We start from the raw sequence: 27,274 nt of genomic DNA, 5'->3' as shown, positions 1-27,274 counted from the left end.
GTTTGGGTACTTTTTCCCTTAATAAATTAAATCATCATTTAAAAACATTTTGTATTTACGTGGTTATCTTTGTCTAATATTAAAATGTGTTTGATAATATGAAACGTGTAAGTGTGACAAATACAAAAAAAAAAAGGAAATCAAATATTTCACAGTACTGTATGTACAGATTAGATGGAGTTTGGCCCTACAGCGCTTTCTACGTAAGGTGTAGAAGTTTAAAGAACCATTAAAGAAAAACTCATATCAAAGAAAAACATTTGAGAGCGCTATAATGTCCTTATTTTCAAAAGTGAACAACTTTCTTTTTAATCTTATGAAACATGAACTGATGAGTGATGATGCACAATGTCCATTTAATGTTTAATGGGATCATTAATCATACATAATTTATGATTTTTAATGGATAGAAACACAGAGCTTATAACCACCACTTTGGTGTTCCAATAGCATAGTGTGTTACCTAAGAATTTATAATTATGCTCAGTTTTTATGTTATATTAGATTAAAAAAAAAAGATGATTTTCTCTCAAAAAACCAAATGTTTTTTGTTTTTTTTTTTAGATGTGGTGTACTTTTATTTCTGTGATCTGTCATTTATCACTCAAAGAAGATTTTGTAGTTTGTTAATGTTGCTACTTAATCTGCATTGTTGGATTGGGCAAGTGTGCATTTTATCTTCGCGTTCTGATTTTATTTTTATTTGCTTTTGTAATAACTGGCCAATAACACTTGCTGAAAATGAAGTTAGAAGGTTAACCATGTCAAATACCTGATTATATTACATTAACTGTTTATTACTGTTATTATGCCTTTGTGTTTATTCTGCATTTGAATGTTTCCCTGCAAAGTTAAACCAGTTTTAACTACTTAACAGCGCCACTGCTGGCTTTGTTCGTCAGTATTAAAGCAGTGAACTGTAGCAAGTAGTTAAGCTGTGACGTTTTATGAGCAAAATCCTTGTTACTTAATTTATCTTTAGCTGTCAAACAAAACAGAGAGGCCGATATCTGCTTACTGAAGTTGCGTTACTTAAGTAAGCTATTTGAATACATGTTGATTAACTGCATGTCAACAGCATTTTTGAGTCATACGTTATTCACAGAAGATATCTGAATGAGATTGCACCAAGCTCAACAGGAAAACGACAATCTTAATGAGCTCTTATTAACCTGACAGGGTAAACTTCAAGCCACCGAAGGGTGACTTTACCAGCTCAAAGAAAGTTAAATCCTTCATGTTGACGAATAGTGCGAGTCTGATAAGTTTCCCTCTGCTTTACCGTTGGGAAGTTATCCCTCTTGAATGCACTGCCATTTGCAGATATGGTATCATGTGTCTCCTTACTGGAAGTCAGACTACATTATGTTGCAAAATGACTCAACATTACTCCGCCTACGACTCGTTCTCTGGAAGTTCACCATGCCCACTACACTTACAGTTTCTGTTTCAGCGCAATGATAAATACCGAGGTAGCAGTATACCCCCTCTCGCGGTCTTCCACAGACACAGACAGTGCAAAATTCACGTAGCCTAAATTCCACAGCAATGACGAGACAGACACAAGTCCCAGACTAAAAAACAAGAAGAGAAAAAAAGAACAGTTTTCCTGTTCGGGAACACTTCGCTGCGAATCATACAGCAGCCCTGGTAGCTGTCCCAACTGCAAACACACAGTACACACAGGTCATGTGCGAACTTGAAGGCAGGAAATAAAGCGCGCTCCTCTGTTCGTGCGTAACAGGGAAGTGAGTCTAACCTAGTTTCTACGTTGTTAAAAGTTGCCTGCGCCCAGCGCGAACGGCTGGCACCGAAAGTTCCGTTTTCTTCTGTTTTATCGACGCGTATTGCCCAGCTTTCCGAATTCAGCTTCAGCATTACGTCGAGACACTGAGTGATGGAGGAAGGGCACGTTCTGTAGGACTGTTCGGTGGACTTGTAAGCCCAGCAGAGGGGGAAGAGGCGACGAGCTGCAGCTATTGTTTTTTTTCAATGTTTTGAGTTCTCTACTTAGCCGAAGGTAAGCGTCAATGTGCCTTGTTTCATTCTGCTCGTGTTATCTCCGCTCAGTACGAAACCGTGTCAGTTCCTAGAATCGCGCGTAATGGATGATGTGTGAGTGTTTGTCATGTTTTGCTTGTGAAACAACAGGCAGGATGGACGTCCGTCGGCCTTAAATACAGCCTTACATCGCGGTTTTGTCACGTTTTACTTTTTTGAACACCAAAATAGTGATTATGATTTTTTTTAAAAAGATATTTTTATCTTATAAATAAGTATTTGGTAAATACTTGTCTTTTACGAAACATGGAAGGGAGTTGTGTAATTATCAAGGCAGCATGAATGTTGCCTGTTCACCTTAGTCCCTCCCTTCATGCCTTGCTGTCCAACTGTTTCATCCTGTACCCTCGTTACTCCAAAATGTGTGCCGTTTTTGTGGCATCAACACTTATACTGGATGGAACCAGAAATAATTATAGGCATCAAGTTCATATCATCGAATGCAGTAATCTTATGACATCTCACAAATATTATAGTTCTAGTAAAACAACATTTCCTTTGCGTGCAAGTGTGCACTTTAAGTCTTTAGAATAACTAAAGATAGTTACTCTGGCAGGGATCCAGTTTTCAGCCTGGCACCTCTGTGAAAACAACACACACCTTGTAGCTGATGTGTGCTGTGTGAAGACAAGGATATGTCCTGCAAATGTTCAGAGATAAGGCAGCGCTCCTGGCAGGCAGATGGGCACAATCATGAAAATGATTCACACTATAAACTAGCCATCAGTTAGCAGTCCTAGAAACATGAGAGTCCTCCCCACTACTTCCCACAGTACACGAAAGAAACAAGCGGAAGTCTCTTGGTTTCTCTTTCAAATCAAATAGTTTGATTTGTGTGACTGTTGTGTGTGACTCTACAACCTTTATTTTATTGCACTCACACAAAAGAGTCCAAGCATAAGCTGCAAAGAGGGAGATGCTTTTGCACACGGAAAAGTGGTTGTTCTCTACATTCTTCTGCATTTTCTTGGCTTTTATGTTTGCGTCTGTCTACGCTGCACACAACATAATCTGTGTTGGCCTTGGAGGAGAAATCTCTCCTTATTTGTGTCAAAACCGAGGGCCTTGCTCACTCTACATGTTGTACTTCAGCTTTGTGCACAATTTTTTCAGTTGCCGGGGGAGTAATTTTTGGTGATCTCAGTTAAAGCACAGGGAACTTTAGCCTTACTTATCAGAAAAAGGATGATTTGGCGTTTAGCTTCAAAAGATACGGTTTGCTTGGTCAGTAGGGGAAGCAAATGCTTTAGTTGTGATGTCCTGGTTGAGTTCATTGTGAAGTTAGCTGTCAGGCTGAGAAATAAGAAATGCCACATTCAGCATTTAAAACTAGTTTTGATTCTCCTTAGTAGAGCCTGACTGATGTATTGGCCAGCTGATATTGGTCTGCCAGACTGGTATGTATACTGGAACTTTTCTTTTTCAGAACATAATGTAGAAACAAATCCTTTTGCTAATTTGAAAGTAATTTGCCATCATCTAGTTTGTTTGTTTGTTTGTTTTTTAAATATCTCTTTATTTGATTTTTTTGATACACAACAACAACAACAACAACAACAACAACAAACAAACAAAAAACCCAAAACAACAACACAAAAAGCAGTCTGAGACATATAAAACTAATACAGTATGGTAGATAGTAAATAATTTACACATTTGTCAAACCCAACCTGCCATCGGAGTGGGGCTGCCGATGGCAGGTTGGGTTTGTAAAATTTCCCTCAGATCATCAGGTAAGGCAACCGAAGCTCAGGGGGTTGGGAAGCGCATCTGTAACTGGAAGGTCGCTGGTTCGATCCCTGGGCTCTCTGTCCTGGTCGTTGTGTCCTTGGGCAAGACACTTTACCCTGCCGCCTACTGGTGTTGGCCAGAGGGGCCGATGGCGCGATATGGCAGCCTTGATTCTGCCCAGGGCAACTGTGGCTACAACTGTAGCTTGCCTCCACCAGTGTGTGAATGTGAGAGTGAATGAATAGTGGATTTGTAAAGTGCTTTGGGTGCCTTGAAAAGCGCTATACAAATGCAATCCATTATTATTATTAAAGGGCGCCATATATCCGCTTAGTTTTGCACTCAGTCTTTCCATTGGTAAGACTCTAAAGATTTCTTTATACCACTGAGTTGGTGGTTTTTCATTGATCCAATTAAAAACAATACATTTTCTTGCCAAGAACAATAATTTACATAGTAGTTTATATTTGTTTTTATCTGGAAATTTGTTCAGAGTTGGCAGCCCCAATAAATACTGAGCTGGATCTTTTTGTATTCTGCTTTTAAGTATACCCTTTAATTCTTTTGTTACACAGAGCCAGAATTTTGAAATTTTTGAGCAAGTCCAAAGATAGTGCAAGTAGGTCCCCGCCGCAGATTTACATTTAGTCCATTGTGCTGACCTACTCGGATCAATTTTAAATCTATTATTAAGGAATAAAGTTTGTTATGGCCTTGTAGTGTATTATAAAATAGTCTTATAGTACTTTTATCTGCGTTTAAATGTAAAAAGAAATTTTCCATGAGTACTAGTTGCATTGTATTGTGTAAAGTATCAAAACTTGAAGTAATTAAGTGACGGGCCTGTAAAAATGCAAAAAAATCAATTTGATGTATACCATATTTCTTTTGGACCTGCTCAAAAGACATACAAACATTCCCATTAAACAAATCACCAACCACACGTATTCCTGCGCCAAGCCATCTCTGAAATACTGCACTTGTCATTCCAGGTGTAAAGTGCCGATTATTTATAAAAGGTGTTAGGTAACTCAGTATAGGATTACTTTCAGTGTATTTGTTCATATCCCGCCATGTTTTTAAATAAGTGTCAATCATTACTTGTTATGTTTTTTAGTATATTTACTCACTAGTTCACTTAAGAGATTAAATGGCGAACATGTCCAGGCTTCAAGGGGATTCTCTGTCTCTTTTAGATATGCGTGGATCCATTCGTGTATGACTCTACTATGGCATGACCAGTTATAAAGCATAATGTTAGGAAATCATCTAGTTTGACTTGCGGAGCAGCTCGAGTTCTGGCAATGCTCTCAACATTGGCCAAAGCAAAATTTAGACTCGATCTTGATGTTTTATAGGATTTGTTTCTGAATGGTTATAGTTATAACTGTAGATCTGTAGGAATCTTCTGTAAACTGTAATAAAAAATATCACTCAGCAGCAATTTAACGTTTGCTTTTCAAGAATTGAATATGAACTCATCAAGTAATCAATTGATTTTATTAATCAGTTACTCTTACTATTAGTCAGAATTTTTTTGATATGTATGAGTCACCAAAAGTAAAGGTTGAGTGTGTTTTCTGCATATTATATTATATTATATTATATTATATTATATTATATTATATTATATTATATTATATTATATTATATTTGCTATTGTTTGAAACAAAAAGTAGCAACACGTTTTTGAAATATGGAGGTACTTTGGATCACTGATGAGTTGCTCTGCTGTTTTAGACTTAAATTGAATTCATCACCAAAACAAATTTTCCAAAAGGTTTTTAACCTTCTATGGGATTTTTTGTTTTTTTCTACCATTTTACAGAATAATTGAATGGCTGATTTAGAATTGAAATGATGAAATAATTAGAAGTAATCTTTATTTACTGTCAGTGGTAGGAGATTGTGTTAGGAAGGGTGTATATTTAGAAAGTGAAGTTAACGAAAAGGCTTAAAGGAGTCATTCTTCTTCCCATGAGCCAAATTATAGGATTTTCTCTAGTCATATAATTCGATTTTCTTATTTTCATAAGTAACCAGTTCAAAACAGTCGCATAAGAAAAGCAAATTTCCCCACATTGGTTTCTGAGAATGCCAGTGGAAAATGACCAGTTATGGTTTGACTACCCCGTAACAGATTTTATCATATATAATGATATGAACAGAAGGTCTTCAGGTAGGTATGGGTTTTTCCCTATTTCACCCAGTAATGTTTATTCAGAAAAAATAGATATATTGTATCCCTGGTGAAAAGCTGAATATTTGTTTTTATTACACAATTTAAAGTGTTGAGCTGTGAAAATAAAAGGGGCTTTTTTATGGCACTGTTTGTTTATGACAGCGTACCTTGACCTGGTGACACATTTGGCCATCAACACAACAACAAGATGCGAATGAGCTTCTTCAGAAATGCTTTTTCTCTCAGTGTCTGTGTAGCAGTGCGTCTGTCATCCTTCGTATTTTGACTGAATTCACCAGGGCAGTCTGCAGACAGCGTAGTCTCTGAAACACTGCAAAAGCCTTCACTGGCCAAGGTTTTTAAATAATGCATTAACTGATAATAATAATGAATATGGAAAAATAATACAAAGTGATAAAGTACAAAACATAATACAACTGTTGCACACTTTCTCAGCTGTCCTGATGGATTCTCGTTTAAATTGTTACATTTCACAGCAAAAGTGCCAGTCAGATAAAAACTACTGTTTTCATTTGCTGATCATGCAGTGCTTCCGTTTAAGGGGGATTTCTCTATGCTGCACATTTTGGGTAACTTTATGAAAATGCAACCAGAAAAGACAATCATATTGTAGCCATGTGATAAAGATTTGCTTGAAAAAGCAAACTCCCATAAAATAATCTGTGTAGAACTGAATAATATGAGCAAGTTTACATGTTAGAAGACAATTTTAAGTGATCTCTTTCTTTAACTTTGTTCCACACTGTAGAACCCCCCGCCTCCCAACTGGGGAAACTCCCATGATATGACACGTCCACTCACATCTAGCCTATATTAGACATTATCATAGAAATAGGAAGTAAATATTTGGCCTGGCAAACGATTTCAACTGGACTTGTTGCAGTTTTGTCATCTACGTCAACTTGTGAGGCCAAATAGTGACAGAAGAAACTTGATCATTCTGAGTTACTCTCAGGGGATAAATGCTGGAAAGCTGTTCTGCACACCAGAGGGATGTACGTGCAGCAGGCTCCTGATGTTGAGACAACGCTAGTATAATCATATTATGTAATCACACAATACAAACATGCACAGTCTTGAAAAAAATAAACCGATTAGTGTTCTTTAATGGAAAAATGTTAAATAAATGACAGAAAACGTAGGCACAGAATGCAAGGAATTGGCAGGCAGGCACGAGTTTCCACGTCTATCTACAAACTAGTGACATAAGGGGCAGAAACTTGCAGAGACCACTAAAAGCCTGAATTGGTAATCTGACAAATATGCTATGATGCTATTCTTTGATTGATTGCGACAGTTGTTTCTTAAACATCAGTGTTGTATTTTGCAACCCTCTGACTTGGCAGTAATTCAGTTATGTTTGTTAAGCAGCTTAAAGAGGAAAAGGCTAAGATAGTGATGGATTAAACACTTTAACTCAAACAAAGTCATTATTAGGGTCTAATCTTTAACCCAACCAGTATAGCTAGTATAGCACGGCAAGATTCTAATATAACTGACAGAATAAGAACTTTGTTATAAACTGCTGCTTGACAGTGTAAACATACCTGTAAAACTGTCGAACAAACCAGCCTTTTGGCTACAACAAAGAGCCACTTTATAAAAGCCCTAACCCAGTATATAAACACAGGATCAATGCAAGAAGAAAAGACTCAAATAATTCCATTGTCTTTTTTCATACTCCTGCATACACCTACATAATTATAACTCTAGAACCAGTTCAGTCAAAACACAAGAAACAAGATCAGAAAGACCTGTATTCCAGCCTGTAGGTTTTTTCCACACATTTCCCTCTGAGCTAGGAACACGAAATGCCAATCACATGTACATTGAAGTTATTTCTGTTATGCTGTTTCTATTTTATAGTAACAATTTGTAAAAATTCAAATTAAACATGTACATTGTGTTGGCTTCTTTGTGCATTTATTCATCAAGCGATTTGCTACCATCTGACTAGTAATATTCAATCATATTCATGTAGGACTATGTCAAAGTTATAAAGTCCTTTACTGTTATAAACGTCTCTTCATAGATGGTTTCTCAGCGTCAGCATTAACAGGATTCAACATTACATTTACCATACATTTTCCCACCATGAGTGAAGTGGGGAAATCAAACATAATATCTGTAGTTGTAGTTTTCATAAGCATATAAAGACTGGTCACTAAATGATCATGTCAGGTTAGAGTGAGCTGCTCTCTACTAAAACTCTTAACATGATAAGTTTCTTCTGAACATTGAAACTGGCTGTATTGTTGTGTAATGTTGCATAGCACCTCAGTATGTTGGGATTCTGTGACCTGAGGGGTGGCACTTCTGTGGAATAGACTTTTACTGCTGGATCTTATTGGGATGTGAATCAGATCAACAGTTTTGAATCTCTTGTTGTGTTCCTGTTCATGACTCATCCTTAGTGGTGTGTGTTGTCCTTATAGGGAAGGAGTGGGTTTTATGGGGGTTGTCAGATCTACGGCGATGTTTACGTGGGTGTTGCATATTAACGTAATGTCCACAAGAATGCCGGGACTCGGAAGAATTTAATTACTGTAACAGGTAACAGGTCAATTACTGTTAGTTGTACGGATGAGCTTTTAGATTACAACCATGTTTAAACTGGGTTTTATTACTGTGTTTTGCTACATTGCTGTGTTTTTGTGTTTACAAAATGTCTACACACAGACAGACTTCTACATTTGCCTTTGTGGTTGTGCCAGTTACTGTTTTTAACATGCTGGCATTTTTAAAGATAAAGATCTGAAAAGCTGTTTATATTTGACAAAGCTTTTGATAGCATGGTGAAAAGTGCCACAACACTGAGATGATGCATTTTTTACATTTTCAGTAAAATATAAATGTGAGACTATAACATAATAAAAATTGACATTTTTTTTTTATATTAAAGAGGCTCTTGAAGCAGTGCACTTTGTCAAAAGTTTGCTATTCAAAATGCAAAAACGTACATGTGAATATGTAACACTGCAAACGCAATCCAATGCACACGTGCGCACACTAATCTCTGCAGCTGTGGAGTGATAGTTGCTGGATTTTAGGAATTGTGGCTTGCTCGGTGGAAAAGCTGTTACGCAATGCTTTGCTTTGTCAGTTAAGATACAAAAGTTTAAAAAAAGTTGCTCAATGTTACAAAACAGAAATCATGACTTGGGAATGAGAATTTTCTTGCTTGTGTCACACCGCCTTAAAAGGCATATCATTTCTGTTGGAGAGGTCCTACAATATGTGCCTCATGTTTCCACCAACTTACATTAATAATGAATCAGGAAATCCTTTTCAACTTACATAATTACAGTATTACTGTCAAAAGATGTAAGGCTTTGTGAAAATCAAACGGCTTATCAACATGCCTGTTGGAAAGTTTAACTTATGGTCAACTGTCTGACTTTCATGTTAGCCTTAGAAAAACAAGCGTGCAATTAGACTGTTTATCCTAAGCTCATAGCATGTAGTTGGTGGATCCCAGTAGGATCATTTTATAACATTTATATCTCCACAGCTGTGCATACGGTAAACTGTTTATGAACAGCGTATGTGCATGTTTGCTAATGGTGCAGTTGAGCTCTGATATCTGTTGCAGATATTACAAATTAATAAAAAATAATCAATTTGTTGCTTTGTTATGCTATTCAGTGGATCCTTAGTACGACCAACCAATACTGGCCTATCACAGAGATTCACAGTTACTGTTGTTTGGCTTATGTGCTGTCTGGTATGCAGGAAAGGGCGACTAGTGATAGGTAGGAAATAAAATATGGTGTCAACAGAGCAGCTCAGTTTTTTTCTCATTGTTTAAATGTGCTCAGGCCTGCTTTCAGCACATGTTGCAGAGTCGGCTGAACAGATGGTTGTCAGGGCTAAAGGGCTGGCTTGTTTATAAAAACACGAACAGTGTTACATACTGCATGTGTATGTGTGTATAGAGATGAAAATCATATTGGGTGATAAATAAAAAAAACCTAACCTTTTCTCCGCTGACCTAAAAAATCCAGCTCTTGTCTCTTTGACAAACATTCAGATAATTTTGATCTGTATTCTCTTTCTCCCTCTGGATCCATAAAGTAGTGGTTAACACATTAGCCTAACAAGGAAAAGCTCTCTAGTCTGATCCCAGAGGAGGCACAGCTCCCTTGTGTCAGGAGGGGCATCTAGAGTAAAAAATCAAATCAAACACTACTGACTGTAGCGTCACCTGGTGAATGAAGGAGCACCTGAATGTTGATATGCTGTTAAATCAGAAAGATGCGCTGTTTAGTTCCACTGTGTTTAAAAAAAAAAAAAAAAGTCATGGGAAAGGTTAGAAACATGTCATTTCTTTTTACTCCCTAGCCCTGCGTGATCATGGCCCAGTGGATGCACATGACCCAGATTTTGCAGCATCTGCCTTATGAGACAGTCAGCAGCCTCTATCCACCAAACTCCTTCCCGATTGAAGTCAGGCATTACATATCTGAATGGATAGAGAACCAACGATGGTATGATGCACACACATACTGTACATGTACATGCTTGTATAGTTTATATATACACACTATGCATGTTTATTCTTAATAAATATTGCATGTGTTTATTCATAATGGACTGTGTGTGTGTGTGCTCTCGCAGGGAGGACTTTTCACAGGAAAAGGTAGAGCAAGAGAGTCAAGCTCAAATTCTGTTGGACCAGGGTATCAGCATGCTGCAATCCGTTGCTCAGCAGAATGCCAATGTTGTCGAGAAGATGAAGCTGATGCAGATGAGCAGGAACATGGTAATAAAGCCAAAGAAATTATCAATTTTTTTAAAAAGAAAGTGACATTTTATTTTAGTTTTTGGGCTTTACCATCACCCATAAAATTTCACCTTTGCAGAAATTCCTGTTCAGATTTTTCAACCTTCTGCAGCATTTGTTGCTTGGACCCCTTCAAACTTCTGAAGAATGCTAAAACCTTGGTAGACTTTATGAAAACTTTAGAAACTTCCTTAAACCTGCTACAACATACATGTTAGGAATGCATTGTCTTTGATATCATTTGCATTCATTATTGCATTGCATGCTTATAATTAGTGGTATTATTTGCTTATTTTACAGGAAGTGCTTTACCCGCAGCCACTGAAGTTTGCACTGATGGTCAGAGACGTCCTCAGGCAGGAGAGGGCTCTGATAACCGGAGTAAGTCCCTGCGTAGATTTCCTGCTGAAACGTAAATCCCCAGTAGTAGCAACAGTTCAAATCCTTGATATTAAAGCATCTTTGAGTCTGTCAATAGGAACAGTGTTACTGCAGGTGTGGCAAGTTGGTGGGGTGGAGATGGGGGGAGGAAGCGTGTTGCAAGCGGAGAGCACAGATTTAAGCCACGTAAAGTGGAGGCTGATTGGCTCTGATTGAACTAGAGTAACTATTTCATTATTGAGATTGACAGTGTGGGAAAGTGGTAGTGAGAGCGAGCGAGCGGTTTTAAGAACAGAAAAACAGCACAACAACACCCACGAAAGCAGATAGATGAGTGATTACAGATCTTCCTTAATGAATTCCAAAGATGTCATCTTGCAACATAAAACAGCTCATTGTTTCAAGTTTACTTCTACCCTTATAAAAATACACTGGTAATAGCTGGCAGTCACAAGCCACGTGGTTGTAAACAGAGCAGAATTGATGAGAAGTATTGTTGAAGAGGGATTAAATGTACAAGTTTAATATCTCAGGGGGAACTAGGTGAAGCTGATGTGTTTACCAGACACAGTTTATGTTTAATTGTGTAAAGTATTGTGTAAAAAACCCACAAAAGCAAAAAAGGTCGAGCTGTGGTGCTTTGCAAGTCCATTTAATGTTTTTTCTGTTTATAGACCACCCCTGCACAGTACCCAGCATACCAGACGAACGATATATCCAAGCAGGACGTGGACCAACTGGTCCTGAAGGTGCTCGAAGTCCAGGAGATCCGAAAAAAGATGCACCAGATACAAGAGGAGCTTAACTGGGAGAGGCAAAACTTTGAGAGTGCACACACACAGGGTAAATGCATGTTTTCCTTTAGCGGTACATGAATGATTACATGCCTTAAATACCGTAAGCAGTCAGACCGCAGTAATAATTGCCAAAAAACTTCAACTGCAAAAATGCAGCTTACATCAGAGTTCCTGTTTTTCAAGGTTAAATCATAATCTCTTTTTATTTTCTGCTTCCTTTGCTTCTCAGTCTGTTCAGCTATTTTAATTCCACTTGTTAATTTTTTTGGAGGATTTGTTTTTAAATGCTTGAAAAAGAAAGAGTTTTCATAAAAACTTTATTTAGAAGATCATTCTCTGGCGGCGACATAAATTAAAAACATCCAGGTGCTGCGAATGGAGCTCTAGCTGGTCTGCTCAGTAGGAAGTGGCAGATGTTATCATTTTTCAAAGCAGAATAAGTAGAGATGGCATAGTTAAGTGGATGTTGGCGTTTTTTTTGTTTTTTTTAGATACCTTAACCCCATTGTCTGGGGATGTTGCTAGTGATATTTATTTTTATCTTTATCTGATTTGATGTGTCAAGCCGTTTTTGAGGTCAAGCTTTGTCTAATTATATACAAGACTTAATGTAGTAAGATAAAATGTGAAGCACACACTCACTTTTTGAAGACCCAATAAAACTGAATGATCAATAGAGGAGGTGCTGCCCACTACCAAAGGACTTCTACGTGGTGCTTTTTGTTTAATGTTGGTCATTTGACCCTCATCATAAACAGTACTTGCATGATGTTCTCAAAGAAGTATGATTAGATATAATTTTTTATTATGCATTTAATTGTTCAAGCAGTGAAGCTGTTGGAACCACAAGGTTGTTTTGTTTGTAGGGCTGCAGCTACTGATTAATCAGAATCAGAATACTAATCCCTAAGGAAATGATCTGTTTTATATTTTTGATAAGAAAGCTATTAAAACAGACGAACAGTCTAAAGTACGAAGTAAAGGACAAAGAAAAAAACAAGAAAAAGTTGGAGCAAATGAAACAGGCTGCATGCTATTTTAGTAATAGTTACTTTGATAATAGAGTAATCTATCAGTTATTCATTTTATTAATCAAGTAACTGGATAAAAATATTTTTGTCTTAATAATGACTGATAATAAACATTCAACAGAGAAAAAACAAGAGTTTTTCAGAATGAATGAACACATATATGCAGTTAAACCCTTTGATTGTACTCATGTGCCGTATTGAAATTACACTTTTTAAAGAAAGCATTATGCAAATGTTTTTTTCAAACGCATACATCCAAACTTGAATAAATACTGATCATTTATTCATTCATTGCAGCAAGAAGGTCGTAGGTTAAAATCCAGTGGCTGACCGTGCCCTTTATGTGAACAGTTTGCGTATCCTCCCACAGTCCAAAGACATACATGGATTAAGTCAGTTTGCAAATCTAGTCTTTCTGTGGGAACCCTAACTTTCAATGGAATCTGAAAACTCCTCACCGCAACCTTGCACGCCATTCAAGTTGTTGCGGACTCTGTCGACTCAGTGTGTTGTCACATTTCTTGGCAGATGCAGGTCAGATTGGGTGGAATACTGTGGAGTAGGGTTACAATGTGGCTTTTTGACTTAGGCATAATTCAGACATTAGACATTAGGTGCGCCCCACTTTTTGCCCTGTGATAGCTAGGATAGGCTCCAACCCTCTGTGACCCTGAATTGCATAAGTGGAAGAGGATGAATGGATGGATGAATGTTCCCTTTTTTTTTTAGGTCTGTGTGTCCGCTGCTCCAACATAAAAGTCAGTCTGTCAAAAGAAACTCACCTTTAGGTTGTGCAATCTTTTCTTTGCCAGAAAGCTTGTTTCTGAGGGGGAAAAAAAACGTTTTCTACGTACAGCACAGGAATGCCATTTTATTTTTTAACTTAAAGCAAAGCAGCATTTCCCAACAATGCAGGAAAGACTCGACATGTCATGTTGCTTCTTGTTTTAACAGGGTCGTTCCAGCAGAATGGACTGGATTCTGCAAATGCAGAAATCAAGAAACTTCAGGCTCACATCCAACAGCTGGAGTACAATATACAAGCAATGGCCACGGTGAGCCAGGGGCTTATGTTACCACCATCAACATTACTGACATCCTCGAGAGAAGTTAAACTAAATATCTTTAGAAATTTTCAGATTATTAACACCAAAGAACAAGACGAGATCTTCATCCCGTTTAATTAAACCTGTTTGATTTTTTGATGTTCCTCAGCTCATTTAAATACACTGGTAGTTAATAGATAAACAGTTATTACTTGATTACTTGTTTTCAGTTAATAATCAAATTGCAATGTATTTGGTTTCTGGTTTTTGTAGAAACGTTCACAGCTGCTGAAGGAGTCTATGGAGCTGCTGGGCATCTGCCAGAACCGATTTCTTAACAGGCTGAACGAGTGGAGGTGGGAGCAGCGCAAAGCAGCCATAGGATTTCCTTTTGATGACAACCTCAGCCCCCTGCAGACCTGGTGAGCTGCACACCACTCCACTATTTGTACTCACAGCGTTTGTGGTATTGGTTTATGCCGTCCTGGTTAAAACCCACAATTCAGTGTCTTTGACACACTTGTTTTTATGTTCCAAGTTTAACACTAAAAAGAGGGCACCTTTATGCACACAATCCAGTAACATACCGCACTCTCATTTAAGAGATGGATTTTTGAAGTCGGCGTATTTTCAGTGATTTTTGGATTTATTTGAAAACTTTATTGATCAGTATTCAGATGTAGCAAAGTCGGCCTGGCAGTTGGTTTGATCTGTTGTTTAAATCTTCATTTTGCTCAAATATGAATTATTAGAAATTTTGGATGGATTGCAGTTTGGTGAATTTGGTGATCTCCAATCTACCATTAGATTCAAGTCCTTTTTTATATCCCTCCTCAGGATAAACTGTAATCACTTTCTTGAATACTTACCGATTTTAACCACCACTTACTGGACACTCCAATGACTCCATCAGAATTTCAGCTTATTTAACACAGACAAAAAAATCTCTGATAGAGAATGACTGTATGAATTATAAATGTATAAATTGGTCAGTTATTAAACAAATATTTTGCATTTTTTACTAGCTTGGGTGTTTGTGTTTTTGCTTTCTTTCTATACTTTCTCTGTTAGGGCTGAGCAGCTTCTTGGGATGAATGGAAACCTGAGACAAGAGCTGATGCTGACTGGGGAACTGACCTCAGAGCTCCAGGAAGGGCTGTCACAACTTGTGCAGGTTTTGATTGAAAGGTAGTACAGTCCCATTGTTTCCTTTCTTGTCTCACAAACAGCAGTGTAAAGGACTCACTTTATTACCTTTTTTTAAAAGAAGAAGACAGTTTTCTAACTCTGTAACCCTTTCAGCTCTCTTATAGTGGACAAGCAGCCCCCACAGGTGATAAAGACACAGTCAAAGTTCTCCACAACTGTGCGATATCTGCTGGGAGAGAAGGTAGCTCCTGGGAAGCCTGTGTTGGTGAAGGCGCAGATCATTAATGAAATGCAGGCCAGGAACTTGGCAACTGTACATGGGTGAGTCGTGTGTTTCTGGGCTGGAATCTGAAATCCCTCACACTTTGACAGAATATCCTCACTGTGGCAAATTGTGAGGGAAGAAATAAAAACTGTGACCAAGCTCCATCGCTGGCTCTCTCCTCTGCTCTCTGCTCTCTGTCTCTGTCATGGATGCATAAGAAGCGTTAGGTCTGTGTGTCTGCTTCCCCAAAGGTGTGCCTGTGCCACACAGAGCAAATAGGCCACAAAGAACCTGCAGAAAATTGTGCAGAGCAAACAGAGCATGGGACAAGATCTAACATGTACTTAATGTTGCAATCTTCCCCACATCGGAAGTGTGGAAGCTGTGGGCACGTTTACTTATTCTTTATAGCACAATTGGCAGGAAACATTCACACCTAACTTTCAAAGCTCTTCTAAAGCTCCTGTTATTTGCTGTGGAACATGTTGGATTATTAAAGTTATTAATTGTTATTAAAGTTTAAATGTTGTGTTCACAGTTAAATTAAAATCACCAAAATTCTTAAAATAATTATTTCCCACATTATTTTAACACAATAATGTGGATATATAGATAACGGAAATCAGCTGCAACCATTTATTATTTACTTGAAAGGCAAAAGTGTGAGTAAGCCTAACTATACATTTGTAGCGTTTATCTACAGTAACATTAACAACAGAGTCAGCTGTTTGGTTTCATTTTGACTAGATTTATTAGTTAACACTGAATACCTCATATTATCAACTAGCATTATTGCTGTGTAAATTTGATCTTAGGCTGTGCAGGATGTATGTCACGATCGTGTTTGTTTTTTTAGCATCTTGTAGATTAGCACATAATTAAATCAAATTTACTACAGAGGTTAAAACTTTAAGTGGTTAATATCAAGGTACTGACTATCCAGTAGTTGTATGAGGAAATAACTGACAATAAAATTATGTTACCTGCAGTGATAATGTTGGTGAACTCATCAACAATTCGGCCGTCCTAGAACACAACGCAGCCACCAAGAGCACATGCTCCAACTTCAGAAACATGGTATGTGCGGGTCTACATTTACAGCTCATATTTGATTGATGTTCAGCATCGTTGGGAAATGCAAACTTTTTTTTGATTTAACAGTCCATCAAGAAAATCAAGAGAGCAGACAGAAAAGGATCAGAGTCTGTGACAGAGGAGAAATTTGCCCTCCTGTTCTCCTCAGAGATCAACATCACAGGCTGTGAGACTCCGTACAGGATACAGGTTTGACCCTATCCGGCGTTCTGACTGTTGTTTAACTGTTCACATTACACAGTTGACTTGAGTTATTTTGCTAACTTATGATCTGTTTTGTTGAATGCATGCTGAGCACACATACGGTGTAGTTATGGTGACTATTAAAGGGGTCGGGTAACGTAACATGTCTGATTACAGGTGATCTCTCAGCCAGTGGTTGTTATTGTTCACGGCAGTCAAGACAACAACGCTGTGGCCACCATCATATGGGACTGTGCATTTTCTGAGCGAGTAAGTGTGAAGTTCTTTTGATTTTTTTTTTTTTACATTCAGTATTGCAGCTTGTCTTTTCTGCTGTTACAAGTGTTTGAAAGCCACAACATACACTATGTGCTTCATACTCTTGACTTCACCCCTGAACTGGAATTCAGCAGGGACTGGCGAGGCATTATATCAACTTCCCCTTGCGGTGGAAGAAACACAAAGGCGACTGTTAGGAGAGAGGTGTGGCTTATAAAATGCACAAATGGAGAAGCAGCAGCTAACAGCATATCCTTTGGATTTAGATATGCAGTGACTCACTTGACCCGATTTCCTGAACTTGGCAAGAGTTGAGTGTCCCTAGAGCCCGTGTGTGGGAAAGTGGAAGTGTCATAAAAATAGAACATAAACAAATAGCAGACATTTATCATGAGGGAATAAACGCAGTTCACCAAAATTTGAAGTTTGCATTTAACATTGCCATAATAGTGCGTTTATATATTTTTCTTTTTCTCTTTCCATTTTAAATTTGGTTTTACTCGTCCCCTCACAAATTTAAAAAAAAAAAAATATGTGTATCAGTGTTTTTGCTTTATCAGCCTTTATGTCACTGCCATCAGGACAGACTACCCTTTGTGGTGCCGGACCGCGTGCCGTGGAGGATGATGTACACCACTCTCAACAGCAAATTTACATCTGAGGTTGGGACACAGCACAACTTAGACCAGTACAACCAACACTTCTTGGCACAGAAGGTCTTTGATAAGCCCGACTTTAATGAGGATTTCAGCAACATGATGGTTTCCTGGGCCCAGTTTAATAAGGTACGCATGTGCTTCTATTCGCTGGCACAGGTCAGTTTGACCTACAAATCTTACGGTGCCTTTCAACATTACAGGAGGTTCTCCCAGGTCGACCGTTTACCTTCTGGCAGTGGTTTGAGGGAGTAATGGAGCTAACCAAGAAACACCTGAAGACCTACTGGAGCGAAGGGTAGGAAGCTTCTGCTGCTGTTTCACCAGTGAATGTTAATAGCCTGTGATAAAAAAAAAGGCTTATAATGTTTTGCTCCAACAGGCTGATATTTGGTTTTATTGGGAAGCAGCATCTCCACCTGATTCTCAAAGACAGACCCAATGGAACATTCCTGCTTCGATTTAGTGACTCGGAAATTGGAGGCATCACCATCGCTTATGTGTCTGCTACTGAAAGTAAGTGTTGACAGACCACCGGTTAATGTTCAGTTCAGTGTCATCTCAGCAGCTAAAGCAATGTTAATCTCGTTGACTAATAATTTGCACCATAGTTTTCGTCAACAACTTGGTTTTTTTTCCTAACAAAAATAAGACGATAACTAAATAAAAACTAATGCACGATGACAAAAACTATGATGACACTTTTGTTGACGAATAAAAACACGATGGAAATGTTCCTGAGTCATGGGATCCAATCAGAACTAATTAAGTTGTGTACATAGGCGCGACAAGTTTGGAAGTGATCCAATCAGTAATAGTAGCGATCGTGGCTCAAGAGTTAGCAGTTCGTCTTGTAATCGGAAGGTTCGAGCCCCGGCTCGGACAGCCTCGGTCGTTGTGTCCCTGGGCAATTCACTTCACCTACCGCCTACTGGTGATGGCCAGAGGGGCCGAGGGCGCGATATGGCAGCCTCGCTTCTGTTAGTCTGCCCCAGGGCAGCTGTGGCTACAACTGTAGCTTGCCTCCACCAGTGTGTGAATGTAAGAGTGAATGAATGGTGGAATTGTAAAGCGCTTTGAGGGTCTCGCAAAGCGCTATATAAATGCAATCCATTATTATTATTATTATTATTCTTATTATTATTATCATTATTATTATTATTATCCTTGTGGAGTGTGGTTAGATGCACACGTCTGATCTGCTGCCAAGAAACGGGTGCTCCCTGTTTCTCACGATAATGTATCAAAATGTTATAAGAGAATAGCAGACATATGACCACATTTCATATTTAATGTCAGGGAAAATAAGACACTTTGTGGAGCGACTCTCAGAAATCAGATGTAGTTGAGGATAATCCCATGATATTTAGTCTACGAGAACCAGACTGAAAACAATTTAGATGTTTAAATTATTACTAAAACTAAATGACATTTTAGTCAAAAGATTATGAATAAAACTAAAGCAAAATCTGCTGTCAAAATGAACACTGACCTAAAGGATAAAGGCTACTCTTCCGAGGGATGCCAGTTTTCAAATTTTGGACAGATCAAACAGAGCGGGTGGCTTAAGACACCAACTCTCTGCCACCTACTATGCGGTCTCAAGCTTCACTGATATGTTGCTTTCAGGTGACCTCAATAGTTCACGTGACAGCGTAATGCAAGGTCTCACAGTTGTTTCACCTGCTCTTCTGTGTTGAGGCTGTCTGCCTCTCATGTCAAAGCAAGAGGGGATCCACTAGTTTCCCTGATTCCTTTTCATACTGAAGGGTGTTCCTCTCAAAGTGCAAGTGCAAGAAGAACATCTTGCATTCAGGTGACCTCAAAAGGTCACATGATAGGGTGAGACCTGTTCTCACAGTGGTTTCACCCAAAATCTCTGTCAGTAATGACCCACGCTTTTACCTTGCGATGGGATTAAAAGTGGGTCAGTGACCTTCTTAAGAGATAACCCCAACTAGGGTTGAAATACGTGGGACTCTCCACCTTTTGGTTGTAAAACTGATCAAGCCTCTTGGATGAGAGATAAAAACATCTTCAAGAAACTTAAAGAAGTCAGTCACTTTCTTTCCAAGCTCCTTATGTGCACCTGCTAAAAATCTTCGACAAGCTTGAATCTCAGTGACCTTGACCTCAAGAAAATCACCTACAGTTTTCAAATTTGTACCAAAGGTGCATCTACTAGGAGGCTGAGGGGTAGCGCTGTTGGCAGCCAGTATTTTTGTGTAAAATATTTGCATTTTACACAGCATTTCGACTCTTTTTGGAATTGGCGGTTATAAACATGAAGTGACAGATCAAACTTTTTTTTCCAGATGGGGGACAAAAAATCCAAAACATCCAGCCTTTCACCAAGAGAGATCTTGAGATCCGTGGCCTCGGGGACCGCATCCGCGACATTGACCACATAACGTATCTGTATCCTGAATTTCCTAAACATGATGTTTTCAGAAAATTCTACACAGGTAATGGTTGTCCTGTACAAAGACAGTCATATGTTCTCAGTTTAGGAAAAGAAAGTGAAAGTAAAAAACTAACCTCTTTCTTTGTGGTTTGAAGCAGAGCCTACATTGTCCACCAACGCGGGTTACATCCCTGTGTCTCTCCAACTTAAAGTCGGCATGTAAGGATCTATTCATAACAAAATAATACATATAGGGAACATGTCATGTGTATGTGTGTGTATCTTTTTATGTTTGCAGGGATGCCCAACGCCCAACTTCCAGTACACCATCTTCCTTCATGTGAGTGTCAATTGTACAGTCTTTGGTACAGTATTTCCATACCACCAGCTGAACCCATCATTCACCTCTGCTATTTAAGGAAGAGTCATTTAGCACAGGCAGCAATTACACCTTTCATGTAATTGCTGCCAATGCTACCCAATTATAGTCACAATTATATTTACAATGAAATTTATGAGGTCACCTGTCATGAAAATAAGAAAACACAAACATTTTAGTGTTTAAAGCTAAAAGTTATTGAAGTTTTAGATAGATAGATAGATAGATAGATGTTGTTTTTTTTAATAAAACAGTGCATTTGAATGTTCATGGATAACAACAATAATTATATTTTAACATTAATGGTAATGAACAATACTGTTAATTTAAGGTAGGTATGGCATAAATATCACATTAGGTGGTGTAATTAAACATCCTGATTTATGCTTAATGCCATAATGCACTGAAGCTTCAAATCTAGAAAATATACTTCAGTTATGCCTGATCATGTTTCATTTCATGTCTCATTTTGTTTTTGTTGTTAATAGTTAGAAAAGATAATGTTGCAATAGCTGTGCTGTTGGACTGTTTGCCTTTTTTGTTTTGCTATCTTGGACTTTGATTACACTTCATATTATATGCTTTTATTTTGTATGTCCAGGGATACCATGCCCTCGCCTCACTCTAGCTTCAGTGTGTAAGTGTTGCTTTTATGTATTTCTCTTTTATACTCAACATCCACGCCAATTGCTTACTTAATTTAAATCTTTCAGTGTTTTTCTTTTAAATAACTGATTGAGCCACTGTTTTTTTTTCTACTGATCTGGACTTTCCTTTTGCTTCACATTGTGTTCTTACCTTTCATTTTACATACATTTGCAGGGAGTCTATAGTCCAAACACCTATAATGCAAGCGCCTGAAACCTCACAGAGTAGCTTCTCTATGTAAGTATCAAGCCTACACATTTTTTAATCTCATTTAGAGCAATTTGTTCATATTAACCAATGATAATGTGATAACTCTATATATTTCACTTCCGTACCACGTACTCCCTGTTTCAACATAATTATCTATAAATTATCAGAAATGATCAGATATTCAGATTCTGGGCACAAAAAAATATTGAAATGTGTACAAATTTGTTTGAATATTCTTTATTGCGTCTTGAAAACAGCATATCTACAGGAAACTCACTGTTGTGTACCACATTTACAATGCTACTTGACAGTCTGTTTGAGAAAAATGTGAAAACATTTTATTTACATTAAACGGTGCCAGGGAAATAAACATCTATACATGTGCGTGTATTCCTGCTTCACATCGCGGTTCATCTTTCATGGACTCACTACATCGCGCATTTATCTGTGAACCTACAGTCAGGTCCATAAATATTGGGACATCGACACAATTCTAACATTTTTGGCTCTATACACCACCACAATGGATTCCAAATGAAACGAACAAGACATGCTTTAACTGCAAAGTGTCAGCTTTTATTTGAGGGTATTTACATCCAAATCAGGTGAACGGTGTAGGAATTACAACAGTTTGCAAATGTGCCTCCCACTTCTTGAGGGACCAAAAGTAATGGGACAGAATAAGAACCATAAATCAAACATTCATTTTTTAATACTTGGTTGCAAATCCTTTACAGTCAATCACAGCCTGAAGTCTGGAACACATAGACATCACCAGACGCCGGGTTTCATCCCTGGTGATGCTCTGCCAGGCCTCTACTGCAACAGTCTTCAGTTCCTGCTTGTTCTTGGGGCATTTTCCCTTCAGTTTTGTCTTCAGCAAGTGAAATACATGCTCAATCGGATTCAGATCAGGTTATTGACTTGGCCATTGCAAAACGGTCCACTTCTTTCCCTTCAAAAACTCTTTGGTTGCTTTTGCAGTATGCTTTGGGTCGTTGTCCATCTGCACTGTGAAGCGCCGTCCAATGAGTTTTGAAGCATTTGTCTGAATATGAGCAGATAATATTGCCCGAAACACTTCAGAATTCATTGTGCTGCTTTTGTCAGCAGTCACATCATCAATAAATACAAGAGAACCAGTTCCACTGGCAGCCATACATGCCCACGCCATGACACTTCCACCACAATGCTTCACTGATGAGGTGGTATGCTTAGGATCATGAGCAGTTCCTTTCCTTCTCCATACTCTTCTCTTCCCATCACTCTGGTACAAGTTGATCTTGGTCTCATCTGTCCATAGGATGTTGTTCCAGAACTGCGACGGCTTTTTCAGATGTCGTTTGGCAAACTCTAATCTGGCCTGCCTGTTTTTGGGGCTCACCAAAGGTTTACATCTTATGGTGAACCCTCTGTATTCACACTGGTGGAGTCTTCTCTTGATTGTTGACTCTGACGCACATACACCTGCCTCCTAGAGAGTGTTCTTGATCTGGCCAACTGTTGTGAAGGGTGTTTTCTTCACCACGGAAAGGATTCTTTGGTCATCCACCACAGTTGTGTTCCATGGTCTTCCTAGTTTTTTGGTGTTGCTGAGCTCACCAGTGCGTTCCTTCTTTTTGGGAATGTTCTAAACAGTTGTTCTGGCCACGCCTGATGTTTTTGCAATCTCTCTGATGGGTTTGTTTTGTTTTTTCAGCCTAATGATGGCTTGCTTCACTGATAGTGACAGCTCTTTGGATCTCATCCTGGCAGTTGACAGCAACAGGTTCAAAAAGCAAACAGCACACTTGAAATGAACTCTGGACCTTTTATTTGTTCATTGTAATTGGGGTAATGAAAGAATAACACACTCCTGGCCATGGAACAGCTGAGAAGCCAATTGTCCCATTACTTTTGGTCCCTTAAGAAGTGTGAGGCACATATACAAACTGTCATAATTCCTTTACTGTTCACCTGATTTGGATGTAAATACCCTCAAATAAAAGCTGACAGTCTGCAGTTAAAGCACATCTTGTTCGTTTCATTTGGAATCCATTGTGGTGTTGTATAGAGCCAAAAATGTTAGAATTGTGTCGATGTCCCAATATTTATGGACCTGACTGTATATCGTGGATTTCTGGGGTCTATACGTATTTTTAATTTTTTAAATTTTTATTATTTTTGTGGTTTTTCACTATTGCTACTTCTTTCAGGCCACAGTTCCAGTCACCGTTCAACTCACCAGAGTTCCCTGATGAAATAATAGATGATGAAACAACACCTCCTGGCATGGAAAACATGTACGTTTTTTTAGTTCATTTCTGTATGACATCCATTGCAATGGTGACTGATTATTAGACAGTAACATCTTATGCTTGCGCTCTCTTTTTCTAGGCTTCCAGATTTGGCCTTTTTCGATTAATCTAGAGTCTTCCTGTGGGCTGTGCAAAGAAGAAGCCGGCTAGAGATTGAAGCCAGACTGTAGCATGTAGCAAACGTGCTACCATACGACCAGTGAAGATTTTGAGACAAACTTGATTTGTCTGGAACTCAACATGTTAAGAAAGTGTTACACGACAGGAGAAAATCAGTTTAAATCCAAAGTAAAACTGAGAACAAACCATAACAAAAATGCTTTTTTTGCCGCCATCTGTGCCTTGGTGTGCATGTCAACAAGAACTTTGTATGTTTCTTGCCTAGTGGCAGGTCTGTTAATGTCTTTTCTTTTTGCTTTTCTTTTCTCTTCTGTTTTGTGTGTGTGTGTTTCTTTGCTTGTATTTAGGAAAAGATTTGGATTACTGTACAGACTATAGCATTTTTCCAACAGTGGCCATAAGTGTGACAGCGGGTATGAAAAGGGCAATGGCACATGACATTGCTGGCCAGTGGACTTTAATATACCAGGGGATTTTGTTTTATTAGTGTCTGGAGTATATTGCATGTTGGTCTATTTTAGTCATACATTGTATGTAACCCTTTGTGTTTTCACTTTTCTCGCAGTATATTATTCATTCAGTCTCTGCATATAGTGCATGGTAAATACTCATTAAGGAATAAACACCTTTTCTGGCAGTGGTGACTGTGAGACTGTCACAACACTGACAGACTCTGCGCAAAATGTCAGAAGTTATGAAGGGTGATGGGCAAAGTTTATATTAGATCTACTGTATGTCAATTAAAAATTCAATTTTGTGTTTTCTGTTATATCAAAGCAATTTCTTGTTGTTTAATGTCAGCTGATACTTACTAGTTCTAGTTTTATTGTTTTCAACGAACTTTGTGCCACTGTGCATGTTTTTTTAAGTTCTCATTTTGATGGCCCAAGCAAAATATATTTTCAAACCGATTTCCCCTTATTTCCCTTTATTTTCAAGCACAACAATAATGTTATTAAGTAAGCAGTTCAGGAAAACAGACAGTTAAATCCATAGATGTTTGGACAATAATAGAATCTTTGTAGTTTTGCCTCTGTACACCACCACAGTGGATTTTTAAATCACATATTCAAGTTGTGACTGAAGTGCAGACTTATAGCTTTAGAGGGAGGGGTTTAACAAAAATATTGCGTTAACAGTTCGGGAAAGTACTGCCATTTTAGAGGCTTAAAAATAACTAGATAAACTAACATTTCTGTACTTAACAAAGGAAAAACGTGCTGTACTGGGTTGAGATCAGGTGGTTGACTTGGCCATTGAAGTATAGCCTATTTTCTTTGCCTTTACAAACTCTTGGGTTGCTTTAGCAGTTTGCTTTGGGTCCCTTTGCAGCATTTTGGATGAGAGCAGAGGGTTTGCCATGGAATAGTCTATAAAAGTCTGTAATTCCTGATCATTTAATGCAATACTTTTGATAAAGTCTTCGAATTAAAGCTGAAAATCTGTACTTCAATCACATGTTGATTGTCAGGTTTAGAAACCCCTGGGGTGCAGTACAAATGCAAAACTACAAACATTGTGCTGTTGTCCAAACACCCATGGACCTAACTGTAATTCTGACACATTATAGTGTTTTCTCACTTGTCCGAGATTTAATTTAATTATTTTTTTAAATTTTATTATGGCTGTTTTTATATGCATTGAATGTTAATCAAAACCAGTCATTCCCATAAAAGATGTTTTTACAACAAGTTTAGCACTACCTATCGTCACTGCCAGTGCTGTGCATGTTATCACATGACAGTGTGTGTTGGATGTTGAGAACAGATGTTATATGTATACTTAACCTTTCATATCTTGTGGAGTGATTTTGTTTATATCACCCTGCGGATACTACTACAATCCTTATAGTCTTTCACTGTGGAGACAAATAAAATTTCACTTTTTCTGTAAATAGTCAAAAACATTTGTTTGAATTTATTTACAAGAAATTCTCCCTTAAGTCAAGATCCATGAGTTATCACTGCACAGTGGAAAATATTTTTCAGTACAAGCAGCTCCGGACAGATGAATTACAGCTTTTGGGTACACAATCTCATCTGATTTGTTTATGGAAATGATTCGTTTGGGAGTGAGAAGTGTGTTATTAACTGTATGACAATTGCTGTATAAATATAAGAATTGCTTTATTGGTCTATGCTGACTGAAAGCATGTATCTAAATCTGTATTTTTTTATTACACTTACTCTAAAAGAAAGGAGACAAAACAGGAGTTGGAAACTTAATCATTTTCAAAAAAATTTTTTTAAATATAAAAATAATCAATGGCATTTTGATTGGGAAGGTATGCCTGTTACCACAAAGGCTGTCTATTGAATTAAACCATATTGCTGTATAACATAACCAGCGTCGCTTCCATAATCCATTAGCCAAATGGGAGACATTGCATAGCTAGCATATTATATTTCCTGTCTGTCCAGTTTCAACAGTCACGAAATTTTAAAAAAAGAACACTATACACTGTACATCACAAAGCTTTTTCCCCCCATTAGAAAACAAGTTCTAGTTTCAACAGGCCATTAAAATGTAAATTCTACTCAACCACTACCAGGGAAATCACACACACACGCACACACACACACAAAAATTATGTAGAGGAAGCAGAAAGAGAATCAGCTTACATATCTGGTTCAGTGACTGCTCTGGTGAAATTTGTAAAATGCTAACTTATCTCGGTACCTTGTCCCCTTCCCTCCATCCCAGCAGCTGAAGATGTTCCCTCATGACAGAGGAACAGAGTGGCTGCCTGGTGAACAAAGGGAGGAGGTAGGGTGAGTGAAGGAGGGATGGAAGAGAGAGGGGACATCAGGCCAATTCAACTTCAAAGTTCATTCTCTCATGTGTAGACTGTATGAAAATAAAGGTGTACATCCACCGCCCTGTACAAGCACACTAAAGAGTTCAGTCTCTTCCCCCAAAATATCCGAGGGCCTTTTCCAGTGAAGTGATCTCACTCTTTGAGAGCCACCCAGCACAGTTAAGAAAAGAGAAGTCACCAGGTGTTTGCTAACACCAGCAAGAAGCCGTCACACCTCATGCACTCTTTCATTTCTAACCTCAAGCTGATGTAGAACGACCCTTCAGTCATGTCAAACAGCACAGTCCAAAGAGAAAATGCTTGTTCCTGTCAGGTTTGCTCTCTTTGTTTTACCATGGCAGGCACGCAAAGGTAAAAGCAAACCAGTTTTACACACTTGTACATGAATATCTGGTAAGCGCTGCTTTAAAGCTCGGAGAAAAAAAATGATCTCAGGAAGTCACCATCCAAAACAAATTCTCAGGAAGCTGTTTTGGGTTATGGTGGAGGTTATGTAAACCAGCGGATTTCCCACTGAAATTAAGTAATAAAAAAACAAAACAATAAACAAACAATGGTTAGCATATATGGGTGCAATAATACAATTTAGGGATTTGCAATTATAACTTCACTGAATTTCTGAAAGTCCAAATAATTTCACTGGGTGTTTTTGTTGTTTATTTTAATACAAATATGAATGTGAGTGTGTGTGCTTCACTAGATGAGACACAAACCTGGAACTGCCCGAATCTGGCTGGA

At 38.2% G+C, this 27,274-nt stretch overlaps 1 protein-coding gene across 2 annotated transcripts; it reads left to right on the top strand.

Moving 5' to 3' along the window:
- Nucleotides 1-1,649: 1,649 nt before the first annotated feature.
- On the top strand, nt 1,650-25,981 carry stat6 (signal transducer and activator of transcription 6, interleukin-4 induced). 2 transcript variants are annotated; one of them, XM_063463318.1, is made up of 22 exons: nt 1,650-2,020; nt 10,337-10,482; nt 10,613-10,757; nt 11,079-11,159; nt 11,834-12,002; nt 13,942-14,042; nt 14,307-14,455; nt 15,105-15,221; nt 15,336-15,503; nt 16,437-16,524; nt 16,609-16,731; nt 16,903-16,995; nt 17,586-17,789; nt 17,864-17,958; nt 18,043-18,176; nt 19,976-20,125; nt 20,220-20,283; nt 20,363-20,404; nt 21,045-21,080; nt 21,266-21,328; nt 23,497-23,583; nt 23,678-25,981. In XM_063463318.1, the coding sequence occupies exons 2-22, from the start codon at nt 10,349-10,351 to the stop codon at nt 23,703-23,705; spliced, it is 2,271 nt and encodes a 756-aa protein (XP_063319388.1). In that variant the 5' UTR covers nt 1,650-2,020; nt 10,337-10,348; the 3' UTR covers nt 23,706-25,981. The 2 variants fall into 2 exon arrangements, with proteins under 2 accessions (XP_063319388.1, XP_063319390.1); XM_063463320.1 differs by having other exon boundaries at nt 1,652-2,020; nt 20,223-20,283; nt 23,678-25,980.
- The last annotated feature ends 1,293 nt before the right edge of the window (nt 25,982-27,274 follow it).

Source organism: Pelmatolapia mariae, linkage group LG20 (genome assembly GCF_036321145.2).
Source record: "Pelmatolapia mariae isolate MD_Pm_ZW linkage group LG20, Pm_UMD_F_2, whole genome shotgun sequence".
Lineage (NCBI taxonomy): Eukaryota > Metazoa > Chordata > Actinopteri > Cichliformes > Cichlidae > Pelmatolapia > Pelmatolapia mariae.
Note: the sequence above shows the minus strand (reverse complement) of the source record. Positions and strands in the feature narration are given on the sequence as shown.

What these genes read in the sequence shown, in the direction of transcription:
- stat6 (XM_063463318.1), top strand. Translation starts at nt 10,349, where the DNA reads ATGGCCCAGTGGATGCACATGACCCAGATTTTGCAGCATCTGCCTTAT. An exon ending in AGACTCCGTACAGGATACAG is followed by an intron (nt 16,732 to 16,902) that starts GTTTGACCCTAT and finishes GTCTGATTACAG; the next exon opens with GTGATCTCTCAGCCAGTGGT. An exon ending in TTATGTGTCTGCTACTGAAA is followed by an intron (nt 18,177 to 19,975) that starts GTAAGTGTTGAC and finishes TTTTTTTTCCAG; the next exon opens with ATGGGGGACAAAAAATCCAA.